General features: G+C 41.0%; 1 protein-coding gene across 1 annotated transcript in view; it reads left to right on the top strand.

The window, feature by feature from the left end:
- The first annotated feature begins 5,935 nt into the window (after window positions 1–5,935).
- Window positions 5,936–26,659, top strand: part of ALX1 (ALX homeobox 1) — a 35,609-nt gene continuing 14,885 nt past the window's right edge. The window contains exons 1-2 of the mRNA XM_032222192.1: window positions 5,936–6,158; window positions 11,358–11,662. Coding sequence (XP_032078083.1) covers window positions 5,936–6,158; window positions 11,358–11,662 — 528 coding nt within the window. The remainder of the gene's footprint in view (window positions 6,159–11,357; window positions 11,663–26,659) is intronic.

Raw genomic sequence — 26,659 nt, 5'->3', positions numbered from 1 at the left:
TTTGGTTATAATACCACTCGAAGAACTCAAGTTGAACAGCACATTTTGATTATTTATAATAATTGTTAATGGCATAATTATAAGAGATCTTTGCAATGAAATCTGGACAAGGAGAAACACACACACACACACACACACACACACACACACACACACACAAACACACACACTAACCTACCTGAATCTGGAGACCATATAATAAGCAACGCATGGAAGATATGAGGTAGGAACATTTTGTTCTTATTTACATAATGCGAACTAGTCGAATAGGTTGCTCCACTTCTTCCTACCTCGCCTGTCTAGATTTGAAGCATTTTAAAATATCCCCCATTCTCACCAGGCTTCTTAGTGAATAATCCTAAATTTATATTCCAAAAAATCCGGGAAAGAGATCCGGGAGAGAAATCGCTTTCTGAGCGAGTCTGTGCTTTCCTCTGCCGCTTCTTTTGAAGAAAGTTGGAATACCTGGACGTTTTTCTTCCACAAATAGGCGCTTCTTTGCAAGGCTGGCAATAAAATCGATTCCTTGTAAGCAAGACAGAACGCAACGGGAAGGCCAGCTCTAAACTTTAAGCGTTTCCCTGAATGTTGGGTGTGGGAGGATGGGAGAGAAGCAGGGGTGGGAGACCGGACAGGAGGAACAAGCTTCATTGAAACTGGAGGGCTGGGAGACTCTTCTTGAAATTAACTCGGGCTTTGAAATTGGCGTAAAAGCCATTGCGAGGTGTTCCTCGTGGGCAAATTCAAAAGGCGATTCTTTGAAGAGCTAGAACGGTGAGGAGGGGGAGTTCCCAGTTTGTCGGGAATTGATGCTGGGGGAAAGGGGGGGAGAGAGAACCAGGAAGAATGTGGGCAGTATAACCAAATGGTAGGGTTACAATAATGAGAAAGGAGAGCTGACCACTTAATATAACGGTAGGAGAGCCTAGTGATTTTTCTCTTATTTGAAGAGTGTCGGCATGTTGGAAGGAACGTTCTCTTCGTAACTCTCTCTGCGTGAGGGTCTCGATCTGTGAAATCCTGTAGATCCTGTGCGCTTCAGTGGAAAGGGAAACGTGAGCCGAGTGGGGGCAGGGGGCGCTTACGGGAAAGCAGGGCTCTCAAAGAGAGGGCTCCCCGTTTTCCTTCCCGCTGTTAGCGCTAAGAGCATTATAACACTTGAACTGAAGCTTTTAAATCAAAGTATCTGATCCTTAATTGCAAAAGCCTTTTAAAAACCGAGAAAAGAGCTGTGTTTTTTTTCTATCTTTCTCTCCCCCTTCGCTTTTTTTTTTTTTAATGTGGGAGATAGTTATCTTAAATGCGTAACGGTTTTCCTTTCGGGTAACTCAGGTATTTTTAGCAGAGGCGGATGGTGACCCCCCCCCGCTGGAAAAATGAACACTGCTGCTCTCCTTTTCACTTACTGTATTTCCTTCCTACTCCCCCTCCTCGTTTTCTTCCAGCGACTTGCCAGCAGCGCTCTCTCCCCTCCCCCCTCCTTCTGAAGCCAGTCGCGAGGTGTACTCTGCTCCTGGAGCTCATTAGCTGCCCCAATCTCACCCTCTGAAGGGCGAGCAGTCGGGGCCGAGCCGAGGCTGAAGGCTGACGCAACTCGTCAGCTGCACTTTTCAGCACCGTCCCTCAACAGGCGGGCTCCTCGCCGCCGGCCCGGGCTGCGGGGAGGCAGTTTGTCCGGGATGGCTCCCGAGATTATCTCAGGAACCGTTTTCCTCCTCTTGCACACACCCCTCCCGCCCGAACCGTCTCCCCATCCAGCCGACACCCTTCTGCAGCCGGTCCGGGGAAAGCTGCATTTCTGGAACACAGCCCCACATCTGCCTGCCGGCCGCTGGGAGAAGCCTGGCCGTCTGGCTTTTGCAGCCGGAGAAGGCGCCCTTTCAGAGGATGCTCTTCGGAGCGATTGCGCCTCTGACTCGTCGGAGCGGGCGGGCGGAGGTGGGAGAAGACGCGACAGGATAGGACAGGGCGGGAAAAGCAATCGGGCCCCTTCCTTTCCTCCCGGGCTTCTTCTTTCCCCAAGCGTCGTCTGGCGGGATATTTTTTGCGCTTCTCCGGTTTTGGAGATGCGAAGGGCCTGGGGGGCGAGGCGAGGAGCAAAGCTGCGCACCAAAGGTAACTCAGAAACAGTTGCGAAGAAAGACTCTAGCGGGGCTTCCAGCGAGCCCCGGAGAGCAGACTCTTTTTCTTTCTCTTTCCCTCTTCCGTTCCTTCCTTTTTCCTTTCCTTCCCTTCCCTCCCCCTCTTTAGGGAAATATTCTGCTGGTCCGCCTCCCTCGCCCCTCCCTGGGCTCGATCTTATCACATCCAAGGCTTATAAATCACGGGAGCTTGTCTGGCGAGAGGTCACACCGCCTCCCTAAATCCAGGGCAAAGCCGGTGGAGACCGTACACAAGACAGCGGAAGAAGAAGAGGGGAATCCTTCATATTCCCGGCGACTTTCAAAGAAAGGGGCCGAGTGAACCCGTTGGCCTGCCCAACCCTCCCGGGGAAAGGGAGGAAGGGCGAATCGGAGGGTCCATCTTACTCTCCTCCCCCCCTCTTTATTCTTTCCTCGCGTGGGCTGCCTTTGAAGGCGAGGAGGAGGACGCCCATGACTTTCATTTCAAAGACACAGAAAGCCGCATCTCTCTGTCTGATGAAGGCTGGGGAGGGGAGAAGGGAGGGTGAGGGAACTCCGAACTCGGGAGGTTATCCTAAGGTTCTGGAACGATTTTTCAAAGCTACAGTCCGGAAGGACTGAACTTTAGGCACCTTTTTCCTTTGTGTAACTGCACAAAGCTACTATCTCATCCCAACTGTTAAAGTAGTAAGTTGCTTCTTGCCCGAAATCCTCCCTTCTTCCGATGCAAAATTTGTGAATGGTTCTCTCTACCTTGTGCATCGGGAGGCCACCATGTCACACACACACCGAACTTCGTCCCGAGGTCAATAAGAAACTGATTCTCACTCACAGCTATTTCTGATAGTAGCCAGGGTTTTATGCCCGAGACAAGCGTGAGGCATGGTTGCTTTTTGGGAAGACCCCACAAAGCCAGCAAACAGTCCCCGATGGCGCATCCATTACTTTGTGGCGTAACTCTTTGAGCCAATAATCCAACCCAACTTCTAGTTAGTTAGGATAGGCTGTTCCAAATGAGCATAGGACTTTTGTAACTGACCTTTAGGGGACTCTTACTGGCGCCTACAAAAACCTGACTCTTCCGATTGGAATAGTTCGGAATTTGGTACCCAACTCCGGGAAATGCTTATTCATTGATGTGCCGTTTAGAGGATCGTCGGGGACAGAAATGCTGGCATTGTTCGGGATTCTACAGTATATGGAGGAGCGTCACCTACTCAGTAGCTCTTTTACTCAAACCCCCGTCTGGACTGGGCAAATCGCGGCTAACGCAGAAGAAGCCACAGGCAAGAGGGGTGGTTTGTACGTATAACGCACATTTCTCTCCAAACGAATCTGGCTCCCATCTCGCCTTGATTTATTCAACACCAACAACAGCAATAATATCCTCAAGTGACTACAGTGGTGCGGGCTTGAAGATGCCTTGTCCTTTCCTACTTCAGGTTTAGAAAGGGGGGGGGGAGCTCTTATTTTAGCTGTCTCCAATATTTATCAAGAAGCGCCTGGAGCATCCGGAGTGCTGTAAAATGCCTAGCAAAATGCTCAGTGATTTCGAAGCCGTGGGAGAACTGGCCTACTGAACATTCTTACATCTTTTCTCCCAAGGTCCCACTTCCCGGGGCACGCACCCAGCAGCTATTGCCCCCCCCAACTCTCCTTATAAAAAAGGGAGGTTCTGATAAGGAAAAATACCACCAATATTTTACGAGTTTGTGATTTCTCTTATCCCTCGAGTTGCAAGAAAGATAAGAAGAACGAGGGGAGGAAGGAACAGCGATCCTGCAGTATCAGCACAAGAACCGGTTTCGGGCCAAAAGCCACACCAAAGCGAAACGTGTCTATTCTGCACACCATTCCGACGATCCTGGGAAACGGAGTGGGGGAAATTTAAGAACATAAGAGATTGATCGTGTAGGGGACTGGTTGAGCACCGTGGGAGATGCAAGAAGGAATAAAGAGGAGAAATGGTTGCAGCATCTCCCCCCCCCCCCGCGTATTTGTTTTCTGGAATGGAAGAATTAACAGCAGATAAAGGTTTAGATTGAAGAGCATTGTTTTCTTAACAACAAACCAATTTTAGTATTCTGGCCACACTTATGCACGAAGCAGGTTTGCTTAAAATAAACAGTAGGAGATTTTTAGTGTCTTAAAGATTAAAGATGCTGGGGTAGGGGTAGGGAGAGAGGAATAAAGGCTTTCCTAGGTTACAATGTTCATAATCAGTTCATTAGCCTTCAAGATGCTAGTTTGATTTTTTTAGTTAATCGCACTAAAATTGTTTTATCATCATCATCATCATCATCACCACCACCACCACCACCACCACCACTACCACCACTATCCCATTTCCAAAAGGGTTCACAATGTACATAGCTCCTTTCTCTGCAATTCCTTGCCACAGATCCACATAGACCCCATCCTTCTGCATTCACTTGAAATATTAAGCCGCCTAATATTTTGATGGAAAGGGCAAGATATCAGGCATCTCACTAGGTCTTTCGGTGGGTGGGATGCTCTCCTGGGAAATTGCCACCTCGCGGCTTAGTTGGCGCTACCTGAGCCCTCCTCGAGTGCGGAGGGCTTCTCCAGATCCCCAGAGCTCCTGCAGGCAGGCAGACGCGCGTTTCTGCGGAGTCAAGTTCTTTGGCCTGTCAATCTATTAAAGTTCGGCAAAGCTGCTCCTGACGGTAAAAAGGTTGCTCGAAAATAAGCTCAGAAACAAGGCTGCTGCACTTTGAAACAGGAGATGCTTTAGATTAGCATCCTACTCAGTCTTAAATTCATTTCGGATCTGCAGCCACAGACAGAAGCCACTAAAAGGACCGGCTTATTCCAGAAAATTTCAATCAGAATACAGTTGCAAAGGACCTTGGAGGTCTTCTAGTCCAACCCCACGCTCAAACAGAAGACCCTTTATCATTTCAGACAAGTGACTGTCCGGTCAGTTCTTAAAAACCTGCAGTGATGAATCCCCACAACTTCTGAAAGCAACTTCTGTCCCACTGGTTAATTGTCCTCACTGTTAGGAAGTTTCTCCTTAATTCCAGGTTGCTTCTCTCCTTGATTAGCTTCCATCGATTGTTTCTTGCCTTGCCTTCTGGTGCTTTGGAAAATAAGTTGACCCTCTCTTGTTTGTGGCAGCCCCTCAAATGCTGCAATACTGCTATCGGGTCACCCCTAGTCCTTTCGAATTTTTAGCAGCAGCAGCAACAGCAGCAGCTGTTTTCCACGCCGGCCTGGCAGCGCTCTCATTTTTTCTGGCTTCCCCAAGGCACTTTCTTCGAAGGCGCCCAGAGAAGTTTCCCGGGCTATTTCAGAGCGGCGCTGTTTTACCGGCTCAACCAACTTTGGAAAAATCTTGCGACAGTTCAGCGGCCGCCACTCTCATTGCCGCCCCTGCTCATCGGTCGCCTTTGACTTCCTCCTCCGGTATACCGGAGCCGTAGCTAAATTTTCGGGTCGACACGGCCTCGTTCGGGGCAGGGGAGGCGGGGGGGGGGGGCAGGACTCCTCTGGGCTGGGAAGAAGTCGGCCCGAAATGTGAGTCGGTTGCGGTCGACGAGGAACTCTTCCCAGCCGCTCCCCCTCCCCTTGGCCGGCTGTGGGCCGAGGCTTGGAGGAGGGGGGAGGGAAGGGGGCAGCAGGCTGGGTGGAGCCAGCGGAGGCTGCGCGCAGGGAGGGTTGCGCAAGAAGCCCCTGCTGCGCTTCAAGATATAAAAAGCGCCGTCGGGGCGCCTCCGTCGCGGCAGCCAGAGAGCAGGACGGCAGCCGGGCGGGCAGCAGCTGGGGCGAGCGCGGCTCCGTCGAGGATTATGGAATTCCTGAGCGACAAATTCGGCCTCAAGAGCCCCCCGGCGGCGGCGGGCAAAAGCGGCGATTTCTACTTGGCCCCCGGAGCCCCTTTGGAGCACGTCATGGAAGCGCTGGACGGCGGCGAAGCCTTCTACGCCAAAGGCGGAGGCAAATGCGCGGGTCAGGCTGCCTACGCTCCTCACGGCCGGCTGGAGAGGACTTCCCCGGCTAGGGACGGCTCCGGTAAGGGAGGCAAGGGGGGCGGGGACGGGACGGTTGAGGACGGCTGCCACGAAACCCGGGCCGGGGTCCTGTTTCGCGAAGAAAAGCCGCCTCAATGGAGCCCAGCTGGCCTTTGGGACGGGGAAACGGGAAGCGATTGAATGTGTGTGGGTGTGTGTGTGCGTGCGTGCGCGCGTGTGTGTGATCTTTGTCAATCCTTCTCCCTCCCCTAAGTACACAAACAGTCCGGCTCCGGGCAGTAATTTTAACTTCTGATTTACACACTGGGGTTTGCACAACACCCTGAACCGGAAATTATCAGGAGAGTTGAGAAAGCACAACAGACCAGACAAAAATGTTACAGTTGGCTAGTTTCTGATTGATGCTGTAATTGGCACTTTGGGGGCTCGATCCACCTAGAACTTTCCCGACGTCTTTAAATTCCGGGTTCCCTTTAGGAGCCGTCTTCTGATGGGGGGGGGGGAGGCGGATGCCTTGCAGGGGCCTTTTGACAGATTCGCATTATTAATGGGCGACGGCCTAAGGGGCAGAAAGAACCTCCAAAATTAATTGAAATCAACAGGCGTGACTTCGGGGAAAAGAAAAATATTTAGGACCGGCTGGTATAATTGTGAATGAAAGAAAATCCGCGCGCTTTAAAAATCGAGACAACATATCTCGTATTCCTCTCCGTCTGCCCTTTCATTTTATAGTGGTTGACAATTTCTAATCAATGCTTGCAAGTTACGTTCTGGACACCCTGGTTACACATACGCCTGCACACGCACACACAACGCACACCCAGTCTTCCCTCAGGCAGAAGCTTGCTCTGGAAACCGCCCGGGAATATTTGAACATCTCGACTGTTTCCAGACAAATTTCCAGATGCCTTTTGTTTAGGATCCTCTAGGAAGAACGTACGTTTAGGAAATCCTTCGAAAACGTGGAGACTGTTTTAAATTAAACATACACAAACATCCATATCTTGATCCCTACGCTCGAAATTCTGCCCTCGTAGGTTTTCCGGATTCCTCTACTCGTCGATCTTACACAGAGGAAAACCCACCGCTTTTATTTTGTAAACATCAACATCGCATCTTCCTCTTTCTTTCTCTTTTTCTTTTTTTTAGCAAAACGAAAGTGAATCCGCAAAGGCTCGCCAGGCAGAGTCCGGCATGCTAAACTTAAAATTATTGACCGGACGAGGGCGGGGTGCGTGGGAGGGGGGGAGGATGGCAGAAAACAGCAGTTGTTAGGGGTCAAGTGGCGCCCCGAAACTTCATTTTACTTTTGACCCGGGTGCAGCAGCAAATTTTCATTTTCATCCTCTGTTTCAGCTAACTGTTATGCCGCTGTGATCTGAATCGTACGTAAGTCAACTCGACTTTTACTTTGGAACATCTGAGCGGAGACCCCAGCCCATTATAAGAGCATAATTTTTTGTTTGTTTATATAGAGAGATAATAAGACTACTCAATGGATAACTTATATTAGGCAGAACGAAGCAACTGAAGGACCAGGCGACTTAATTATGATTTTAGGGAACATTGTTCTGCTATTGAGTTTCTTTTTGCATATGGTCAACTGGTCAGTGGCTCTGAATCTATTTTCTAAGCTTTCTTCCTCCCTCCCTTTTAACTACCGGTAACATATATAAAAGGCCTCACTCGGACCAACACTCCATTTATAGGTCCATCGGTCAACACGATTACATTGAATTATTTTTTCATTGATTTTTTAAAACCTTTGCTGCTTCACATATAGTTTTGTCTCCGTATTTCTATTCTACTTATTTTCTTTAGCAAATAGTTCTTTTACATTTTATTTTGTGCTCTGCTCCCTAAGATAAATTAAATGAAGGGGAAAATAAGCGATTGCGTAGTTAAGTAGTGGTCCTTCTACTTCCTTTCTTTCTCTCTCTCTCTCTCCCAAACCAGCAGCTGCCCTTTCGGTTAATTTCATGTTGCCTGGAACCGCTGCGTAGTTCGCCGCTCTGCCTATTTGCTGGAGGTTGAAGAAACACTCCAGCAAAATGAAATGTTGGAAACCAGAAACCTGCCAGGACTTACAACTATCAAAAGGGCCAGGTTCTTATTAATCTTTTCTCCCTCTTTCATCCAGGAGCAGTAGCGGCAGTAGTAGTAGCAAGCAGACTCTTGCAGAAATGAAGTCCTTGATTTGCCATTACATGCTCATACTTAGCAAGCAAAAAGTAAGAATTCAATGGGCTTTAATGGACTCCCCAAGCAACTGTGCATTGCACTGAGGCTTTCGTGGTAGCCAGGCACGCCTGTTAACACTTTTCCACCCTGGAAAGTCATTGGAACTTGGCGACTGCATGAATCATCTTGCCTTTGCGAAGCTTTGTTCTTACAAAAAAGAAAAAGAAAAAAATCATCCCAAAAGCCACACACACAGCCACACACTTCACCACTTCTAACTGATAAGGGTATGTTGGAATTAGCTTGTTTCGGAGATTTATAGGGAAGACGTCTTCCATTAATTCCAACTATTTCACGGGAGCTTCAGGGTCATCCAAAACTCCGTAACAAAAACAGGAGCAAAACATCCCTTACTCTTCCTAACTTGCAGATTTGCCTCCTAAACCTGGAAGCATTTCCCACTACTCTCTCACTTTCACCTCTTATCTACCTCAGTCTTAAAACCTGACAAACCAAGTCAAGAAAAAATGCTTTGTTATCAAGTCCTTCAGTTTAAGTGGATTGGATTTATCTTCAGTTGTGTAATTAGTACAAAAACTCATCACTTAACAAAACAAACAATTAGAGGCTGGCCTAAAACATCTAGTACCCGCCCCCCTTGCTTTCTGGGATTAGTTAGCATTTCTGTTCTTTAAATGCTACATTTATTTTCTTGTTTGCAATGTGTTCTTTGCCACATAATTCACAACAGAAAGATGATTTGCTCTCTAATTTTAGACTTAGTGAACTGGCTATAATTTTGACTTTAAAGCACTGTATTTGTAATTTTTAAAAAAGAATATAGAATGAAAAATGTGACCTTTTCATAGCTGAACAGATACAAATATCAAATTTCTAATGTATAATTTATTCTAAGCAAAGGAGTTTATAAAGAATTTGAATCTGTGGAAGGTGTCTTAGAAATTTTGCAATTAAAACAGCAAAGGGAGATATTTAATGCATTATGGTGAGAGACATTTACATACCAAACGTGTCAAATAAACGATCAATGATTGTTATGCTTTGGTAAGTTTAATTTTGAATCATAGTATAATTTCCCTTACTATTAGATTTAAGGAGTTATCCTTCCATTTGTAATGTTTTCAGTGTTCAGTGTGCCTAAGGAAAAAGTTCAAATGATTACAAAAGAATCACTTCCCAGCACACACTCACACATTCCCACATACATATGGAGAAATTCAGGGAATATCTAATGAACCTATCAATTTCATAAAAGTATTAATTAGTTTACTATTTGTTAATGCCTAATATTTGGCCAGTATTCATACATCTTTAGTTATTGTTTGCATTTATAGAAAATGGCATCCAGGTTTTACAGGAAAGGAACCAGGAAGTACATTGTTGGCAGAATTTAAATCATTTATCATCTTGCTTAAATTATTTAATTTTATATATAATTTTATTTATTATGTGTGTAGTTCACTCTCTGTTTGTGTGTCTGTGTGCCTGTGTGTGAGAGAGAGACAGACAAAAGAGCAACAATTTATAAGTAAATATATAGATATATTTGATCAGTAGAACTTTCCATTGAATTTGCTTGGAATCTCACCTAGAGGTAGGCACAGTAGTATAAATTGTAAGCCATGCATAGTTAAAATCATACCCAATGAGCAGACCAGTGTAGTGAAATTCCTGGGAGTGACAGAGAACACTAAAAACAATTTCAAAATAGCAAGTTAAATTCCTTTCATTGTAATGCTTACTGTTATGGGTAGATGGAATAACTTTTTCCTCCTATTACTGCGAGTGACAGAGAACACTAAAAACAATTTCAAAATAGCAAGTTAAATTCCTTCATTGTAATGCTCACTGTTATGGGTAGATGGAATAACTTTTTCCTCCTAAACTTGTGATTCCACCCCAACATGTAATATCAATTATCTTTAAAAAATGACATTTTTAGGAGGGGATGTGGAATCATGGGAATCTGTTAAGAAGCTAAGTGGGAGCGGGGGAATACTTTAAGCTTTATCTTGGACAGTGATTGTTTTTGAAAAGATAAATAGTTCTTGTAGGACCAGGGCAAAATATAGGAAATAACTAGTTTGACTGTGTTGTGATTTTAAATAGCACCCCCTCCCAGTTTGCAGTAATAAAGAAACTAATTGGAAGCAAAGCCACTTAACTAAGATCTAAGAACATTATTTTTTGGTGAAATATTTCCATTTCTTACTAACCTTGATTCAGTATGTTGCATTCTTTAATGAATCCTTGTAATACTTGCAATTTCATTATTAAATAATTTGCAAAATAAAATAACTGAAAATCATCCATCCAAAGGAAAGCATTTTAAAACTCTGATTTTTTTCCTCAAATAGAATGTGTTCAGATAGTTTCTCTGCATATTCTTTGTTCAGCAATAAGTTTCATTATCCCCAATTGATCTTACTCCTAAGTAAATTTGGTTATGATTATATCTGATAGTATTGCTTGCCTACCTGAAAATAAACCCCTTTGACTACATTGTAAATGAAAAGTAGCCATAGGCTTCACAGTACAGCTGACCCTTTAGAGATATTTCATGGAGAATAAGCCCTATTGAAGAAAATAAGGCTTGTTCTAAATGAATAGACTTAATATAAAGTTAACTCCCCATGAATACAACAAGATTTATTGCTAAGAAGCTATGTCTAGTACTGTGCCATATGTTTCTACTATTACATTGATCCAATTTTCCATTCTAAGTATGAATCAATTTATCTTTAGTAGAAAAAGAAATAGCACTGGTGGAAAAGTGCATCTTACTTTGAAAAAAAATCAGATCCTGATGAGTCTAAATTCAAAATTCACAATAATACCCTTATCTCATCCACTAATTTTTAGTTACTCACATAAAAAGAAATCTGGCATAACAAGTCTCATCTATGAGTAGACCGTGAACCTATAAACATTTCACACATTATTCATACAAGGAATCTATGGTTTTTCACATATTTTTTAAAAAATGATGGTAATGTTAACATGAATGCAGGCCAACTTCATTTATTTTCTTCGGCAGTGAATTTTGGGATTACGAAAGTTGAGAGTCAAGCACTGCACTCTGAGATGGGCAGACCCCTGGACACTTGCAGCAACCTCCGAATGTCTCCTGTGAAAGGGATTCCGGAGAAAAGAGAATTGGATGAACTTGGTGATAAGTGTGACAGCAATGTTTCCAGCAGTAAGAAGAGAAGACACCGGACCACTTTTACCAGTTTACAGCTGGAAGAACTGGAGAAAGTGTTCCAGAAGACACATTATCCCGATGTTTATGTCAGAGAGCAGTTGGCTCTGAGAACGGAACTTACCGAAGCTCGAGTTCAGGTAGGTGCCTCAGTTCCATCCGAAACAGAACAACATAATCGACTCAGTGTTTCTCAAACGTGGCAACTTTAAAATGTGTGACTTCATGCTCCCTGGGGAATTCTGGGAGTTGAAGTTCATAGATCTTAAAATTGCCAAGTTCGAGAAACACTGAATTACTGAATGACTAGAACAAGCAGTTGAAGCAGTAGGGTCCTGCAAAAACCAAATCAAAAGGTATAAATTATCAGTCGGACAAAATAAAATAGGTGATTTAGAACTTTACTATTTGCTAGCAAGGTATGCCATCTAGTTAACACTGAGTAACTTCCCTAGCTGCCACCACCACCCCAGTTCTTCATTTCATGATCTCAAGAGTTTGTCTAATGGTCTTGGTAAGGTAAGGCAAGATAGTTTTATATTCCCTTCAGGCAGAAATGGCAAAAGCATAGTGTCTTGCTTTAGGACATCTGATATCATACCGAATTAGGAACTGAGGACTTTTGGGGTTTAACTGGAACTGTGACACTGCTCACAGCAGTCATGAAAAAATGAGGAAAAGTACATTATAATATCACTCTCAAGGTTCTGACTAATGAACCCAACTGATTGAACACTCCAAAACTTGCAACTTTCTCAAAAAACTATTTTATTGAGTACATCATTTTGGCATGGATGAAAAAAGTTCTTCGAGAAAGTTGCAAGTCTCCGAGTGCTGAATTGGTTGGGTTCATTCGTCGGAACCCGGACAATCACAACTTGATCCCTTTTTCTGTGCTTGCATCTCCGCATTGTAAGCCATGTGGGTTGCATTATGATGTCACAACACACATTTTGTCATATGCTCTGCTTTCCCTGGAACCCCTATCTGTGGCAGCAAATGGTTCTATTGGACAGCTTTAACCATGCTTCATTAAGGTGCCTTTGTACCACCCTTGCATGAGCTGCATTTTGGAGCTAAATTTTGTTAATGAGGGACATAGAACAGAAGAAGCCATGTTTTCAATAACAATAATTACATAGTCCAATTCCTATGTAATTTATTCACATTAGGGACTCTGGAAATATAAAGCTGATGTAAACATGGTAAAATTATTTTAACGTAATGATTAAGGAATGCCAAGTTGTGTAGGTAGTTAAAGGAATGTTATCTGCATTCTGAAATTGGGAATATCTATCCTTCTGTTCAGGAAAATGATAATTTGCTTAAACAATAATAATAATAAAATAATAATAAAACAACTCTGTAGTGAATTGATTCAATTCGTTATAGAAAGTCATTGTATTTTTTTATTATTGTTGATTCTGAAATGTTTTTAGAAAGTAGAATAAAGAAACAACATATTATATTGAACAGTGTCAAGCATTTTAACCTTTGGCATACTCATAGCGGTTGAGGTCTTTTGAGTACCATTATCATCACCCAACTGGCTCCTCCTTAGCTGAGAAATCTTGGACTTGGCCCTGAAGTTTATACATGACTCTTCTACCATCTGGAAATCTATATAATTCCACGAACTTTAGTTGGCTTTCTATTGAAGTGTGATGCCAACATTTTATTGCACACTTAATGAGTTGATAGCATCATCAGTGACTGATTTTGAAAAGTACAGAGTTCTGGATCTTTCACTAAAAGCATTGGAATTCTGTTCATAGGATCTGCTGCATTAAACTGTCAAGATTAATGTAGTAAATGGTCAAGTAACAACATTCTGCTAATCAGTATTCTTGTGCTTCTTCAAATGCAAGTGTAAGCTATCAGTTAAGCCTGCTTCAGATTATTGTATATATACATATCCTCCTTTTCATTATTACAAGCATGATTTTTATGATGTGTTAAGCATATACTTAAACATATATATGGTGAACAGCAAATGTATGGCATGCTTATATTTGTAAGTGTATATATCTTACATAGAACTACTAATGCAGGTTGGGAGCTCATATCCCTGGCAAAGCTGGCAGTATCAGGTTGAACATTATATACCGTAGTTTGCAAAATATTATATTGGTAATTTGCTGCAATACTAGTTAAAACTACCACATCCAGTTCCCATTCCTGGCAGCTATTCCCACTGAAATTAGTGAAGGCACAGTAATACTTGAGCCACTAGAAGCTTGAAAACTTCCTACATGTTGTGATGGTATAGAAGAAATTAGGTTGTGTTTTGGAATTATTTCATTATATATATATTCTGTCCCAAATAGGACTTTATTTTTCTTCAGTTGATATCTTCCAGATGTCAGACTACAATTATTATTGCCATCCACCAGACTAGAGATTATGGGATTTATAATCTAATACGTCTGAAAGGGTTGTTGCATTAGTTGAGGCTGCATTAATTCATGTATTCTGTCAAATCATGTAACGCTTATGGGGTGCTAACAGAGACTTGTTGGATGCAGGTATTAATATACGCAGTCCTTGATATACAACGGTTTGTCTAGTGACTGTTCAAAGTTACCACTATGCCCCAAAAATGATTTATGACCGTATTTCACACTTACGACTATTGCAGCATCTTCATGGTCACATCAAAATTCAAATGCTAGGCAATTGACTCATATTTAGGATGGCTGCAGTGTCCTGGGATCATGTGAGTTTATGCTTTTTTGTGACTTTATGATAAGCAAAGTCAATGGGGAATCCACATTCACTTAACAACCATGTTCCTACCTTAACAACTGCAGTGATTCACTTAACAACTGTGACAAAAAGGTTGTAAAATGGGAGAAAGCTCACTTAACAACTGCCTCACTTAGGAACAGAAATTTTGAGCTCAATTGTGGTAATAAATCAAGGACTATGTATTTTCTTATCAATTAAATATCTCCGGGACAAACTTATAAAAAATCTCGCTAAGTAAAGCAAATGCCATTGAATACAATAGGTTTCAGATAATAGTAAGTACACTTGGAAATAGCTGATAATGAATATATCAACAAATCCAAAAATATACCTTAAACTGTAGAGAACTATAAAGAAATATGGTATCTTGGATCCAGACTTAATCACGCTTTTTTAAAAAAACTACTGAGTTTAATCCTTCCGGTTTTAATAAAACTAAACAAAAATTCACATAAATCTGGAATATTGGAGTAATTGCATCAATCTGAATTAATCTATTCTAAATAGAATTAAGACCATATCTTCTGCAGTGATTGGAGAGGGATGGGTATTTGTCTTTTATAGAATGCCTCTTATTATTTATTTAGTCTGTTTATTTTTATCCTGCCTTTGTTAATTTTATAAATAATGCAAGGGAGTGAACATAACACAATACTTCCGCCCTCTCCTATTCTCCCTACAACAACCCTGTGAGGTGGGTTGGGTTGAGAGAGGGTAACTGGCACAAAGTCACTCAGATGGCTTTTATTCCTTAGGTAGGTTTAACATTCACAGCTTCCTGGTGGTATAATTAAATACAGTCTTATTTAAGCAAGGTAAAACTATACTTTTTAAATCTCATTAAATCCAGAATATTTAGTAGTTATTTAACACCCAAAGCATCCTGTTTCTCAAATATTAAAAAAATAGTATCAATAATCAATATTTTTGTAAACTGTGTATCTAAGTCAAAATTTGCTGGACACAATTATCAGAATTACAGATTATGGTTTTGTTTTTGCATTCAAAGAATGCTGTTCATGCTAACATCACCTCTTACTATTTGAAGGAATAGCAAGATTTGGTCTAATTCAGAAGGCAGCTGCTTAGGTTTTGCTAAGGCTTCTCAAGTCATTATGGACAGATAAAAGAGTGGCAGAGCCAGAGAGAGAGGGATGTTATGGCTTGTATATATTATATTCTCTCTTTGGAACAAAATTGCTGGTTTCATTTTTTTTCTCTGAGAATGTTTACTCTACTCTTTGTGTACATAGAGATTTCCGTGCTATTGAAGTAAATGCCCTAGATTTTTGCATCTCTGATCAGTCTACTGAAAAAGGCCAATGTAAGAAAATGGGGATCATAATTCCACAGAGCGGCAACAGTATTCCATCATAATATTAAGCAATTTTCAAAGGCTTTACATCATTAGAGACCAGCATCTGGTTAGGCAGGGATAACAAGCAGCAGATTGTTGCTTCATTTTATATAGGCAATGGTTACTTTATCTTTGCCAAGAATCGGTTTTGAGTAAATCGATGTAAACAGAAACATTTTGGGGGAGTGTCCGGGTTAAAGAATGTGGGTTTCTTCCCCCATGAGTTCCTTCCTAAAATTCAAGCAAATTGTTTAATTTAAATTAACCAAACGATTGGCTGAATATATTCAGTGCATATCTCATTTTGCCAGTATTTCATCAAGATCCAATTTTAGTTTCATCCTGCTTACATGCCGAAAGAGCCTGCCTGAATCTAATTTATTGAAATGATTTTCTTTTTCTGTTGCATGTCAGAGGAGTAACTACACCCAGCCTAAGGAGATGGTCAAGACATTTACAGCAACAGGGCCCTAAATATTAAATATTATGAGTTATTTGCTCGCTGCAGACACAAAGGGGGGGGCAAAACAAAAACAAAAACAACCAACAACATTTCCCAGAGCCTTCATACAGCACAAATTTATTAACAACAACAAAAGTTTCCTGCAATTGATTATGCAGTTGGGTAAACTTTATTGACTAGTGGTTGCTATATATATGTTCATAATATATTTATTAGCTGTGTTTCTCCTTTTGATGGTTTGGGAGAACTTTTCAAAATTGTTCTATTAAATTTTCAAGAGATTCTGTGGAAAATTAATTCTCATTCTGGTGTTTCAGCATGGCAATCACTTTATGCAGTGAATGTAATTTCAAGTGGTTTAATTGTTTCTTAATTGGCTAATCTTTAACTGCCCTTAAGGAGTGTTCTATTTGCAGCAGATTTGTCATTATGTAATGCTAACTATGAATGTGGTGGGATAGTGGTAACACTAGAATATAGTCAGTCATTCAGTTGAAAAGGAACAAATATGAAATAAATTATTTGTGCAATTTGCCATGCTAACATACATCTTGCAACAATAACTTTGGAAGGTCACATGCAGCTACTAGCTTTCATGAAATTCCAGTCCTCTCATGACTTGGGTATAGCTGCTCAATAAAGCAACTATTCCAGCTTATATTTCTTTGAGAACTGCAGATAAGCCTTTGTACTGATACTGGAGAACACAAAAGTAGCAAACCTTAAGAACATGTTCCATCTGCTTCATATCAGCTAGTTACAATATGTTTGACGTGGTTAGACTGCCTTTGGAAACTTCAGTTGGTTCAAAAAAAATACTGTGCTTCTTTTATTTAGTGTAGCTGAATAATTGGCTGGATCAGCAAGTTTTTAGAATCAGCATGGAAGAAGGGAAAAATTGGGATTGCATAAAATATAGCAAAGACATTATATTCTGTCCAATTTGTTTTGCCAATTGTTTTTCTTCAAGATGATTTTTTATTTAAGTTTCCTATTTTTGTTTCCCAGCTTTTCTCTACTTCTTTAGCTGTTGATAGTCTTACTAATGTTGGGCTATTTTTATTTTTAAAAGTAAAAACAAAACAAAACAGAATTATACGAAAATGACCGAGGTGAGGATTGAATTGCAAAACACACCACCATTCTTTGGAAGCCAGTACCTAATTTCAGAAAGCTAACTAATTCAAACCAGAGACAAAAATTTGTCCAATATACTAAATAAAAGTAACAGTGGGGATTATGTCCCAGATGCAAAATTGCAGTTTGCCCCCCCACCTCCAAACAACATCAGAATACCCATGTCACAGTAAGTAAACTGAAAAATAGAGAAACACATATATTCAAAAATGCATAGAAAGATGCTCCATTTCAAAACTCATATACAATCAAAATGAAATCAATAAAAAGAAGGAAAGCAGCCTACATTGCATACATGACCCCCAGGTCAAAAATGTAAACATCATAAAAGAAACTATAGAAAATGTACATCTCTGTGAAAGAAAATAAATAGAAATGTCTTGGGCATGGACAAAGACTTCTCATTCCCTTGAGATTGCATGAATAAAGAAGATAGGATCAGGAATTTTTATCCGACAACTTGCCAATTTTCAATTACTATTGTGAGGGGGAGACAGGGGAGGGGGAAAGAAAGAGACTGAGCAAAAGAGATTTCTGCTGCCACTGGGGTGACTATAATCTACTTTTAGTAATTCCAATGTTATATTTCATTCAATGTTCATTTTAATATAAAATGTACACTTCAAACACCTTTTATAGCTTACTCTGAAGCAAAGAGGAGAGAGAAGGAGGGAGGGAGGTTGGGAGAGTGAGAGGGAGGGAGAGAGGGGGGAGAGAGAGAACGGACACAGAAAACCCCCACAGACGAGATTAAGTGACTTTCATCATGACTCCATCTGAGGTGCTCTGCTCTCTTAGCATTTTCCCTTCAAGGGATAGAATCTTCTCCTGTGTAACTTCATTTCTGGCTGCCTTTTAGTACACATGGAGTTTTACTGTAAAGTTTGCTTTTACAAATGCCTTCTACTTATGGAACTATATTTTAAATGATATATTTCCAAGCACAATGTTTTGATTGTGTTAATGTTGTAGACCAGGGGCAGACAATGCAGGGCCTTCTTCACCAGTGTGTTTATGGAGACTTGCTAGTGCCACTGGACTCCTTGACTTGCTTGACTTTATTTATTTTTAAAAAATATTTTAATTGTTTTAAAAATTGAATGCTGGATAGTGTAAAATAGTCTCTGGCATCATCTTTATTTTCAAGACTGCTTCTAGAGCCTTCAACTAGTCCACAAGCATTCTTAAAGATGGTGGTTGAAGACAGCTTTCACATCTGTTTGGAAATATGTCTTCCTTTTACTTTTGGGGTCTGAAAGAGTGACAAGGAATAACCTCACCAGTTTGTCTCTGGTAAACAGATATTTCAAAGCATGCCACTTATCCAAAAACATACCTCCTCTGTCCTTAGTGTAATCAGTCAGTGGTGGGATTCAGCCAGTTTGCATCTATTACGGAGAACCAGTTGTTAACTTTCTAAACAGTTCAGAGAACCGGTAGTTGGAAGAAATCTTATTTTGTTTTTTTCCACTTTACAGAGCTAATCCTGTAAGGAAGGCAGGAAGGAAACATTCTGGTGTTGTTTCTAGCCTAATCTTTACTGCCCTCCTTACAGAAACTGCCTCTCGGGTTAATCCTTATTACATTGTTACTGTAACAGCTAAGGAGAAGCGCCCATCGACCTGAGTGATGTTGCCATGCCCACATGGTCACATGACCACTGAGCCATGCCTACCCAGCTGGTCATTAGGGCAGAGAACCAGTTTTTAAATTATTTGAATCCCACCACTGTGATCACTGCTTCTCAAACTTGGCAATTTTAGGTTTTGTGGACTTATCTTAAAATGGTCATGTCTGAAAAATACTAGATTAAATGATAATTGGTACTTTTGATTTCCATGAATGAAGGCAAATATACATGTCCCAGGATAATGTTGCAGGATCAATCTGGGTGGGTCACCGAGACCAGAGGTTTAGTCTTCTGAGTTTTCATACTTGTGCTGGAGCCCATCCTCAGAGAACAGCTCTCTCTACCGGAATGTGAACTTTGGGCTGTTCTATTCACAGTATTTATGTGGTCCCTGGTTGGGTGTGGTTTCTTATTGGTTAATTGAGATGCTGATGGCCAGCTCTTAAGACATTAGTTATTATTTCTTTGTGCTGCCAAGTCCTCATAAATACTAATACAAAATAAATAAATAAATAAATAAATAAATACACACACACACACACACACACACACACACACACACACACACTATTCTATACATAGAATAGCCCAAAGCACACAATCCGGTGGAGAGATTTTCCTGAGGCTGGGCTCCAGAATGAGTCCCAAAGCTTGGAAGACTAAACCTTCTGATCCTGGTGACTGACCCAGATTGGATCCTGCATTTTTTTTATTTTGCTTGCCATATTTAGCATATTTAAAATAAAAATGATTGAAAATGTTAGCGATCCAGTTACAAATGATTGTGCAGAACAAAATATTCTCAGATATTGGAAGTCTATTGGTTGTAGGGTCATATCCTTAAGGGTATATTTGTATTTTGTATATTTGTATTTAATGAAAAGAAGGACTGGGGTGACGTGATAGCAGTGTTCCAATTATCTCAGGGGCTGCCACAAAGAAGAGGAAGTCAAGCTATTCTCCTAAGCACCTGAGGGCAGGACAAGAAGCAATGGGTGGAAATTAATCAAGGAGAGAAGCAACCTAGAACTAAGAAGAAATTTCCTGACAGTTAGAACAATTAATCAGTGGAACAACTGGCCTCCAGAAATTGTGAATGCTTCAACACCGGAACTTTTAAAGAAGAGGTTGGACAACCATTTGTTTGAAATGGTATAGGGTTTCCTGCCTAAGCAGGGGATTGGACTTGAAGACTGCCAAGGTCTCTCCCAACTCTGTTATTCTATTCTACTATTTCTATTTTGCCAAAGGCTATGAGAATTCTGCACTCCACTTCTCCAGAGAACATATTATGGGAATCTAATCATATAAGCATATCTTAAAAATATTATGGAGATTATCGCAATGAAGTGAATATTGAAAATAAAGTGAGTCACACATCTTTTTTTACTTTCCCATTTAATGTAAAAGTTATATATAGTATATATAATATATACTCCCTTGACAATTGAACTGGTAAAAGAGGAAGTAAAGAAGAAGAAAAAGTTGAAAGTACATACTATATTGTAGTCTATCAAGTGTGTAATAACACCATATCTAAAAAATCAGTGTGCACACTTTAATTAAAAACATTGTATTGCTAAAAATGCTAATCATCATTTGATTAATAATGATGAAAAAGTATGACATATTGTGAGAATTATGAAAAATGTGAGCTTGAGGATTTTCTTGCAGATGTTTCATTACCAAACTAGGTAATATCATCAGTGCATCAGAACAATGTGTCACAGAGATACAAAATGAGCAAATGCTATTAGAAAGATAGTGTCAATAGACTTGTTCGATGCAGCAGTTTCATTTTGTGAAAGCACTTTCAGTTTGTACAAAAAGCGGTATCTGTGAAATGCAACAAAGCAAATGTTCTAAAACATGAGTTCATCAGAATCATGGGATCGTAAGGTGATGATAAGTCCTTTAAATATCCTGTTGTATCAAGAATGCATGGTGGAAACACCATATGCTATTCCAGATAATGACACTTGAATTGAGGTATGAAGTAGGGAATGGTCATCTTAACATTTGCCCACATTCTATCAGAGTCAAGTGGATGATGTTTGTTATGGAAACCCTTCCTGTCTGAGCTCCAGCCTGATTATTTGAATAGGACTTTTGAAATTATCCTGAGGGTGGCATGATATTAAACTAAAAGTTGCACGAAACCCAAAAGCCATTGGGAGGGTCAAAACTGTGTTATTCTATAAAAAGGAGTTTTATGGATTTGGGCTTGGACCATAGTTTAGCCATCCTAGAGCCAAGGTGGCGCAGTGGTTAAATGCAGCACTGCAGGCTACTGCTAGATCAGCAGGTCAGCGGTTCAAATCTCACCGGCTCAGGGTTGACTCAGCCTTCCATCCTTCCAAGGTGGGTAAAATGAGGACCCAGATTGTTGGGGGCAATATGCTGACTCTCTGTAAACCGCTTAGAGAGGCCTGAAAGGCCTATGAAGCGGTATATAAGTCTACTGCTGCTATCCTTGTTCTTTCTTATTCTGTCTTCAGAAAAGATCTCCATTAAGAAGTCCTTTGTCTTTCTGCCAGTAACATATTTCACTGCATGTCTTAGGAATAGCTTATGATGGTATCTGTCAAGTTCAGAACATTGCTAGTTTCTAGAATTTCATTAAAATCCAGATCAGAGTAAAGAAGGGACGAAAGGATAATATCTTATCCACACAGTGCTGTAAATTTAAAGATGCTTGTTAAATCAGATGCCAAGAAGTAACTTTTGGCTGTCTTTCTCCTCAGTGCTTTGAACCAAGGGCTGCAATTTGTTCAATGAATGAAATGATGGAGATGTGTAGCAGTGCAAAAAAATAGGGAGGACCAGAAGAAAATATTTCTTTTAAACCAAATTGATTAAACATAGTTGATATGACTATACTCCAATGAATTTAATATGAGCCATTTGTCACATTAAGCATATTGAGTATTATGAATTACCATTTCATTGCTTGTAGCAAAAATAATAGATAAGCAATCACACAGGAATAAAACAATGCTTTATAAACAATAAAGACCAACATTTTTTTAAAAAGAGAAAGTATATATCCCACACATATAAAACATTTTAAAAAACAGCTCTTATCTGATTATAATCCTTATTTCAGAACACTTGCAGTCTTGCACAAAGAGAGAGCATATAACTTTCTTACTGAAACAGCAAACCGGACAATTTGATAATTGAAAAAGCCAGAATGTTGAGTTCCAACTGCTGTACTAAAATATTATACAGACTATTCTGGTCTGTTACACAGAGAAAATTAGAGTACAGTAAATAATGTAAAATATGTTTAACCAGAAGTGTATTTATTTTTATTGTATTTATTAAATTTCTATGTCACCCATCTCACCAACACAGCGGCTCTGGATAGCTTATCATATAATAAAAAGTCTAAAAGTGCTAAAAACAATTAAAACTAGGATTTAAAAAATTAAAAGTTAAAAACCAAGTTGGTGGGCAGCCTGGGGGTGAGTAATGTTTGTACACCATTAGCCGCTCCCAATATAGCAGGCCTTGGTCAGGACCCCAGGTTAGTGGCAGAACCAAGTTTTTAGGCCATTCTAGAAGGCCAGGAGTATGGGAGTAGATCTCACCTCAGATGGCAGAATATTCCAGAGGGTAGGAGTCACAGCTGAAAAGTATCTTTTCCTACACTCCACCAGCAAAAAAATATTTGATTAATGGAATCTGAAGAAGACTTTCCCACTGGAATGAGTAAAGTGGGTTAATTCCATCAGGGCAAGGTGGTTCCTTAGATTCCCATACAGGAGTTTTAAAGGTGATAAACCAATACTTGAATTGGATCTGGAAACCAAGTGGCAGTCAGTGGAGCTCACATAACAGCCCTGTCACATGCGCCACCCCAAGGGCTTCCAGAACTGTCGAAATTATGATTTCACAAATACATGAGTGTTTTAAAAATAATTTTAATCAATGATTGCTGAGGGCATTAACTGCAGTCCTAACACATGGAAAAATTAATTTATTTGTAAATGATTTTTATGATCACCCAATACGCAAATCAGTTAATTCCATTATGATTTTTAAAAGAGAAACATCATCTGCCTGAAAACAGTTGGTTATTTCTATGTCTGTATTAAGTTATAATTATAAAAATAAATCCACAGGTTGACTTTTACCTGTTAGTGATAGGGAAGAACCTACAGTATGTGAAATTGATACATATCTGCCAATTCTCACTTTGGAATTGCCAGTTGCTTCATTGCCATTCTGTACAAGTAGTCCTCAACGTATGACCATTCATTTAAAAACTGTTCACAGGTACAATAGTGTTAAAAAAGGTAACTTATAACTTACCCTCAAAGTTAGAATGTTGCATCAACCCTGAAGTCATGTGATTGCAATTTAAGCATTTGGCAATTGGCTTGTATTTATGACAGCTGAGTTGGCACAGTGGTTAGAGTGCAGTACTGCAGCCTACTTCAGCTGACTGCTAGCTTTAGTTCAGCAGTCCAAATCTCACTGGCTCAAGGTTGACTCAGCCTTCCATCCTTACAAGGTGGGTAAAATGAGGACCCAGATTTTTGGGGGCAATATGCTGACTCTGTAAACTGCTTAGAGAGGGCTCTAAAAGCACTATGAAGCAGTATATACTGTAAGTCTAAGTGCTATTGCTATGATGATTTCAGCAACTTATGGTCATGTGATCAGAATTTGCAACCTTTCCAAATGGCTTCCAACAAGCAAAATCAATGGGGAAGGCAGATTCATTCAATGATCATATGATTCACTCAACTACCATGAAATTCACCTTAGCTAAATGGGCAGCATATAAATTTAATCAATCAATCAATCAATCAATCAATCAATAATTCACTTAATGATTGTGATAAAAATAGTCCCAAAACTGGGTCTGATCACTTCATTGCTTGCTTAACAACTGCATTGCTTAGTGCCCTAAATTCTGGTTCTGGTGTACCTGTAGCAAATTCATATTTTTCACATTGTCAATCACTTAGAGAGGAATTTTTGTCTTGTCAATAAATGTCTATAAACCATTTATAGACTTGTCTCAAAGGTGCTTTTTCAAGAGGCAACTGGACTTTTTGGTTTCTCTTTCAAGACGGATGGATGAGGGGAACTAATCAAATTTGCAGATGACACCAAGCTGGCAGGAATAGCCAAGAGTCCAGAAGATAGGTTCAAGATACAGAAGGATCTTGACAAACTTGAACATTGGGCACTATCTAATAAAATGAAATTCAATGGTGAAAAGAGTAAGGTTCTACATTTAGGCAAGAAAAATGAAATGCATAGGTACAGTATAGGTGCTACCTTGTTCAATAGTAGTAACTGTGAAAGGGATCTTGGAGTCCTAGTGGACAACCATTTAAATATGAACCAGCAGTGTGCAGCAGCTGCCAAAAAGGCTAACACAGTTCTAGGCTGCATAAACAGAGGGATAGAATCAAGATCATGTGAAGTGTTAATACTACTTTATAATGCCTTGGTAAGGCCATACTTGGAATACTGCATTCAGTTTTGGTCTCCAAGATGTAGAAAAGATGTGGACTCTAGAAAGAGTGCAGAGAACAGCCACAAAGATGATTAGGGGACTGGAGACTAAGACATATGAAGAACAGTTGCAGGAACTGGGTATGTCGGTGTTAGTGGGGGGGCAGAGATCGTCCCCTAGGCCCCTAACATATGGGGTGCCTCAGGGCTCGGTCTTATCCCCCCTACTATTCAACATCTACATGAAACCGCTGGGAGAGATCATCCGCAGGCACGGGATCAGATACCATCAATATGCGGACGATACCCAGTTGTATCTGTCCGCCCCGTGCCAACTCAATGAAGCGGCAGACGTGATGAACCGAGGCCTTGAGGCCGTTATGGACTGGATGAGGGTTAACAAGCTTGTGCTCAACCCAGAAAAGACCGAGTGGCTGTTGTGCTTCCCTCCCAAAGATTCGACCAATATTCCATCACTCAGGCTGGGGGGTCAAATTTTATACCCCTCAGAGAGGGTTCGCAACTTGGGAGTCCTCCTGGATCCACAGCTATCGTTTGACCACCACCTGACGGCTGTGACCAGGGGGGCATTCGCCCAGGTTCGCCTGGTGCACCAGTTGCGACCCTACCTGAATCGGGAGGCTCTCACAACAGTCACTCGGGCCCTTGTGACCTCTAGGCTGGAATACTGCAATGTGCTCTACATGGGGCTGCCCTTGAAGAGCATCCGGCGACTTCAGCTAGTACAGAACGCGGCCGCGTGAGCGATTGTGGGTGCACCTCGGTTCACCCACATAACACCTATCCTCCGCGAGCTGCGCTGGCTACCTGTCGATCTCCGGATGCGCTTCAAGGTGCTATTAGTCACCCATAAAGCCCTGCATGGTAGTGGATCTGGATACTTGAGAGACCGCCTTCTGCCAATTACCTCCCTGCGACCAATTAGATCTCATAGATTGGGCCTCCTCTGTATTCCATCGGCCAGCCAGTGCCGGCTGGCAACTACAAGGAGGAGGGCCTTCTCAGTAGTAGCCCCGACCCTTTGGAACGAGCTCCCCATGGAGATTCGTACCCTCACCACCGTCCAGGCCTTCCGCACAGCCCTTAAGAACTGGCTAGCCCGTCAGGCCTGGGGACAAGGATAGCCGCCCCTCCCGAATGATGAATGTATGTTGCTTATTACTTTTATTATATGTGTCTACGTCATTGTTTGTATTCCCCCCTCCTGATTTTATGTGAGCCGCCCTGAGTCCCCTCAGGGAAAAGGGCGGCCTACAAATGTTAATAAACATCTAAACATCTAAACATCTATGTCTAGTTTAAGGGAAAGAAGGACTAGGGGAGACATGATAGCAGTGTTCCAATATCTCAGGGGTTGCCACAAAGAAGAGGGAGTCAAACTATTTTCCAAGGTACCTGATTGTAGAACAATGGGTGGAAACTAATCAAGGAGAGAAGCAACTTAGAACTGAGGAGAAATTTCCTGACAGTGAGAACAATTAATCAGTGGAACAACTTGCCTCCACAAGTTGTGAATGCCCCAACATAGGAAGTCTTTAAGAAGATGTTGGATAGCCATTTTTCTGAAATGGTATAGGGTTTCCTGCCTAGGCAGAGGGTTGGACTAGAAGACCTCCAAGGTCCCTTCCAACTCTGCTATTATATTGTAAGACATTTCACTTCTCATCCAAGAATCTTCTTGGATGAAAAGTGAAACATCTTCAAAGAAAAAGCAGAAAGTCCAATTGAAAAAGCACTTTTGGGACAACCATGACCTGGATGACTGAGAATCTCCATAGATATTTATAGACTTTTAAACTTATACCAAAACTCTGGCTTTGAATAGCTTGTTGTTGATTTCTTTTATTGGCAATACTCTTGAAAGTTTTCAGGTCTAACTTTATAAGAGGGGAAAACAAATCCTTTGCTCAAACAAGAACTAGAATTTTCTGATTTTATATTGTTAGTGAAAAAAATAAGCTAAGTTTTGATACAAAGATCTATGTGAAAAAACCCTGAATCAAAGTATATCCATTTTTAAACTTAATTTTTTATGTCCTTTGAGGGAGATCCACCTGGTTCCAATTTCATCCCAATTCAGTTGTCACATTGCAATTTTTGCACTTCGTTCAGCATTTTTTGGCAAGAACAATTTGGCTCTCATTGTTGCTCTATCCATTGGCTGAAATATGGATTAAAAATCATCCCTTTCAGTCTTTAGGTCTGTATAGAAAATACTGGTGATTCTTATATTAAGACTCTTCAAGGAGCATAGTTATAGCTTGTTGTTTCTGGGGAAAAATGCTTCTTCCTTTTTCCTTACTTAT

The sequence above is a fragment of the Thamnophis elegans genome, chromosome 7 (genome assembly GCF_009769535.1).
Source record: "Thamnophis elegans isolate rThaEle1 chromosome 7, rThaEle1.pri, whole genome shotgun sequence".
Classification (NCBI taxonomy): domain Eukaryota; kingdom Metazoa; phylum Chordata; class Lepidosauria; order Squamata; family Colubridae; genus Thamnophis; species Thamnophis elegans.
Note: the sequence above shows the minus strand (reverse complement) of the source record. Positions and strands in the feature narration are given on the sequence as shown.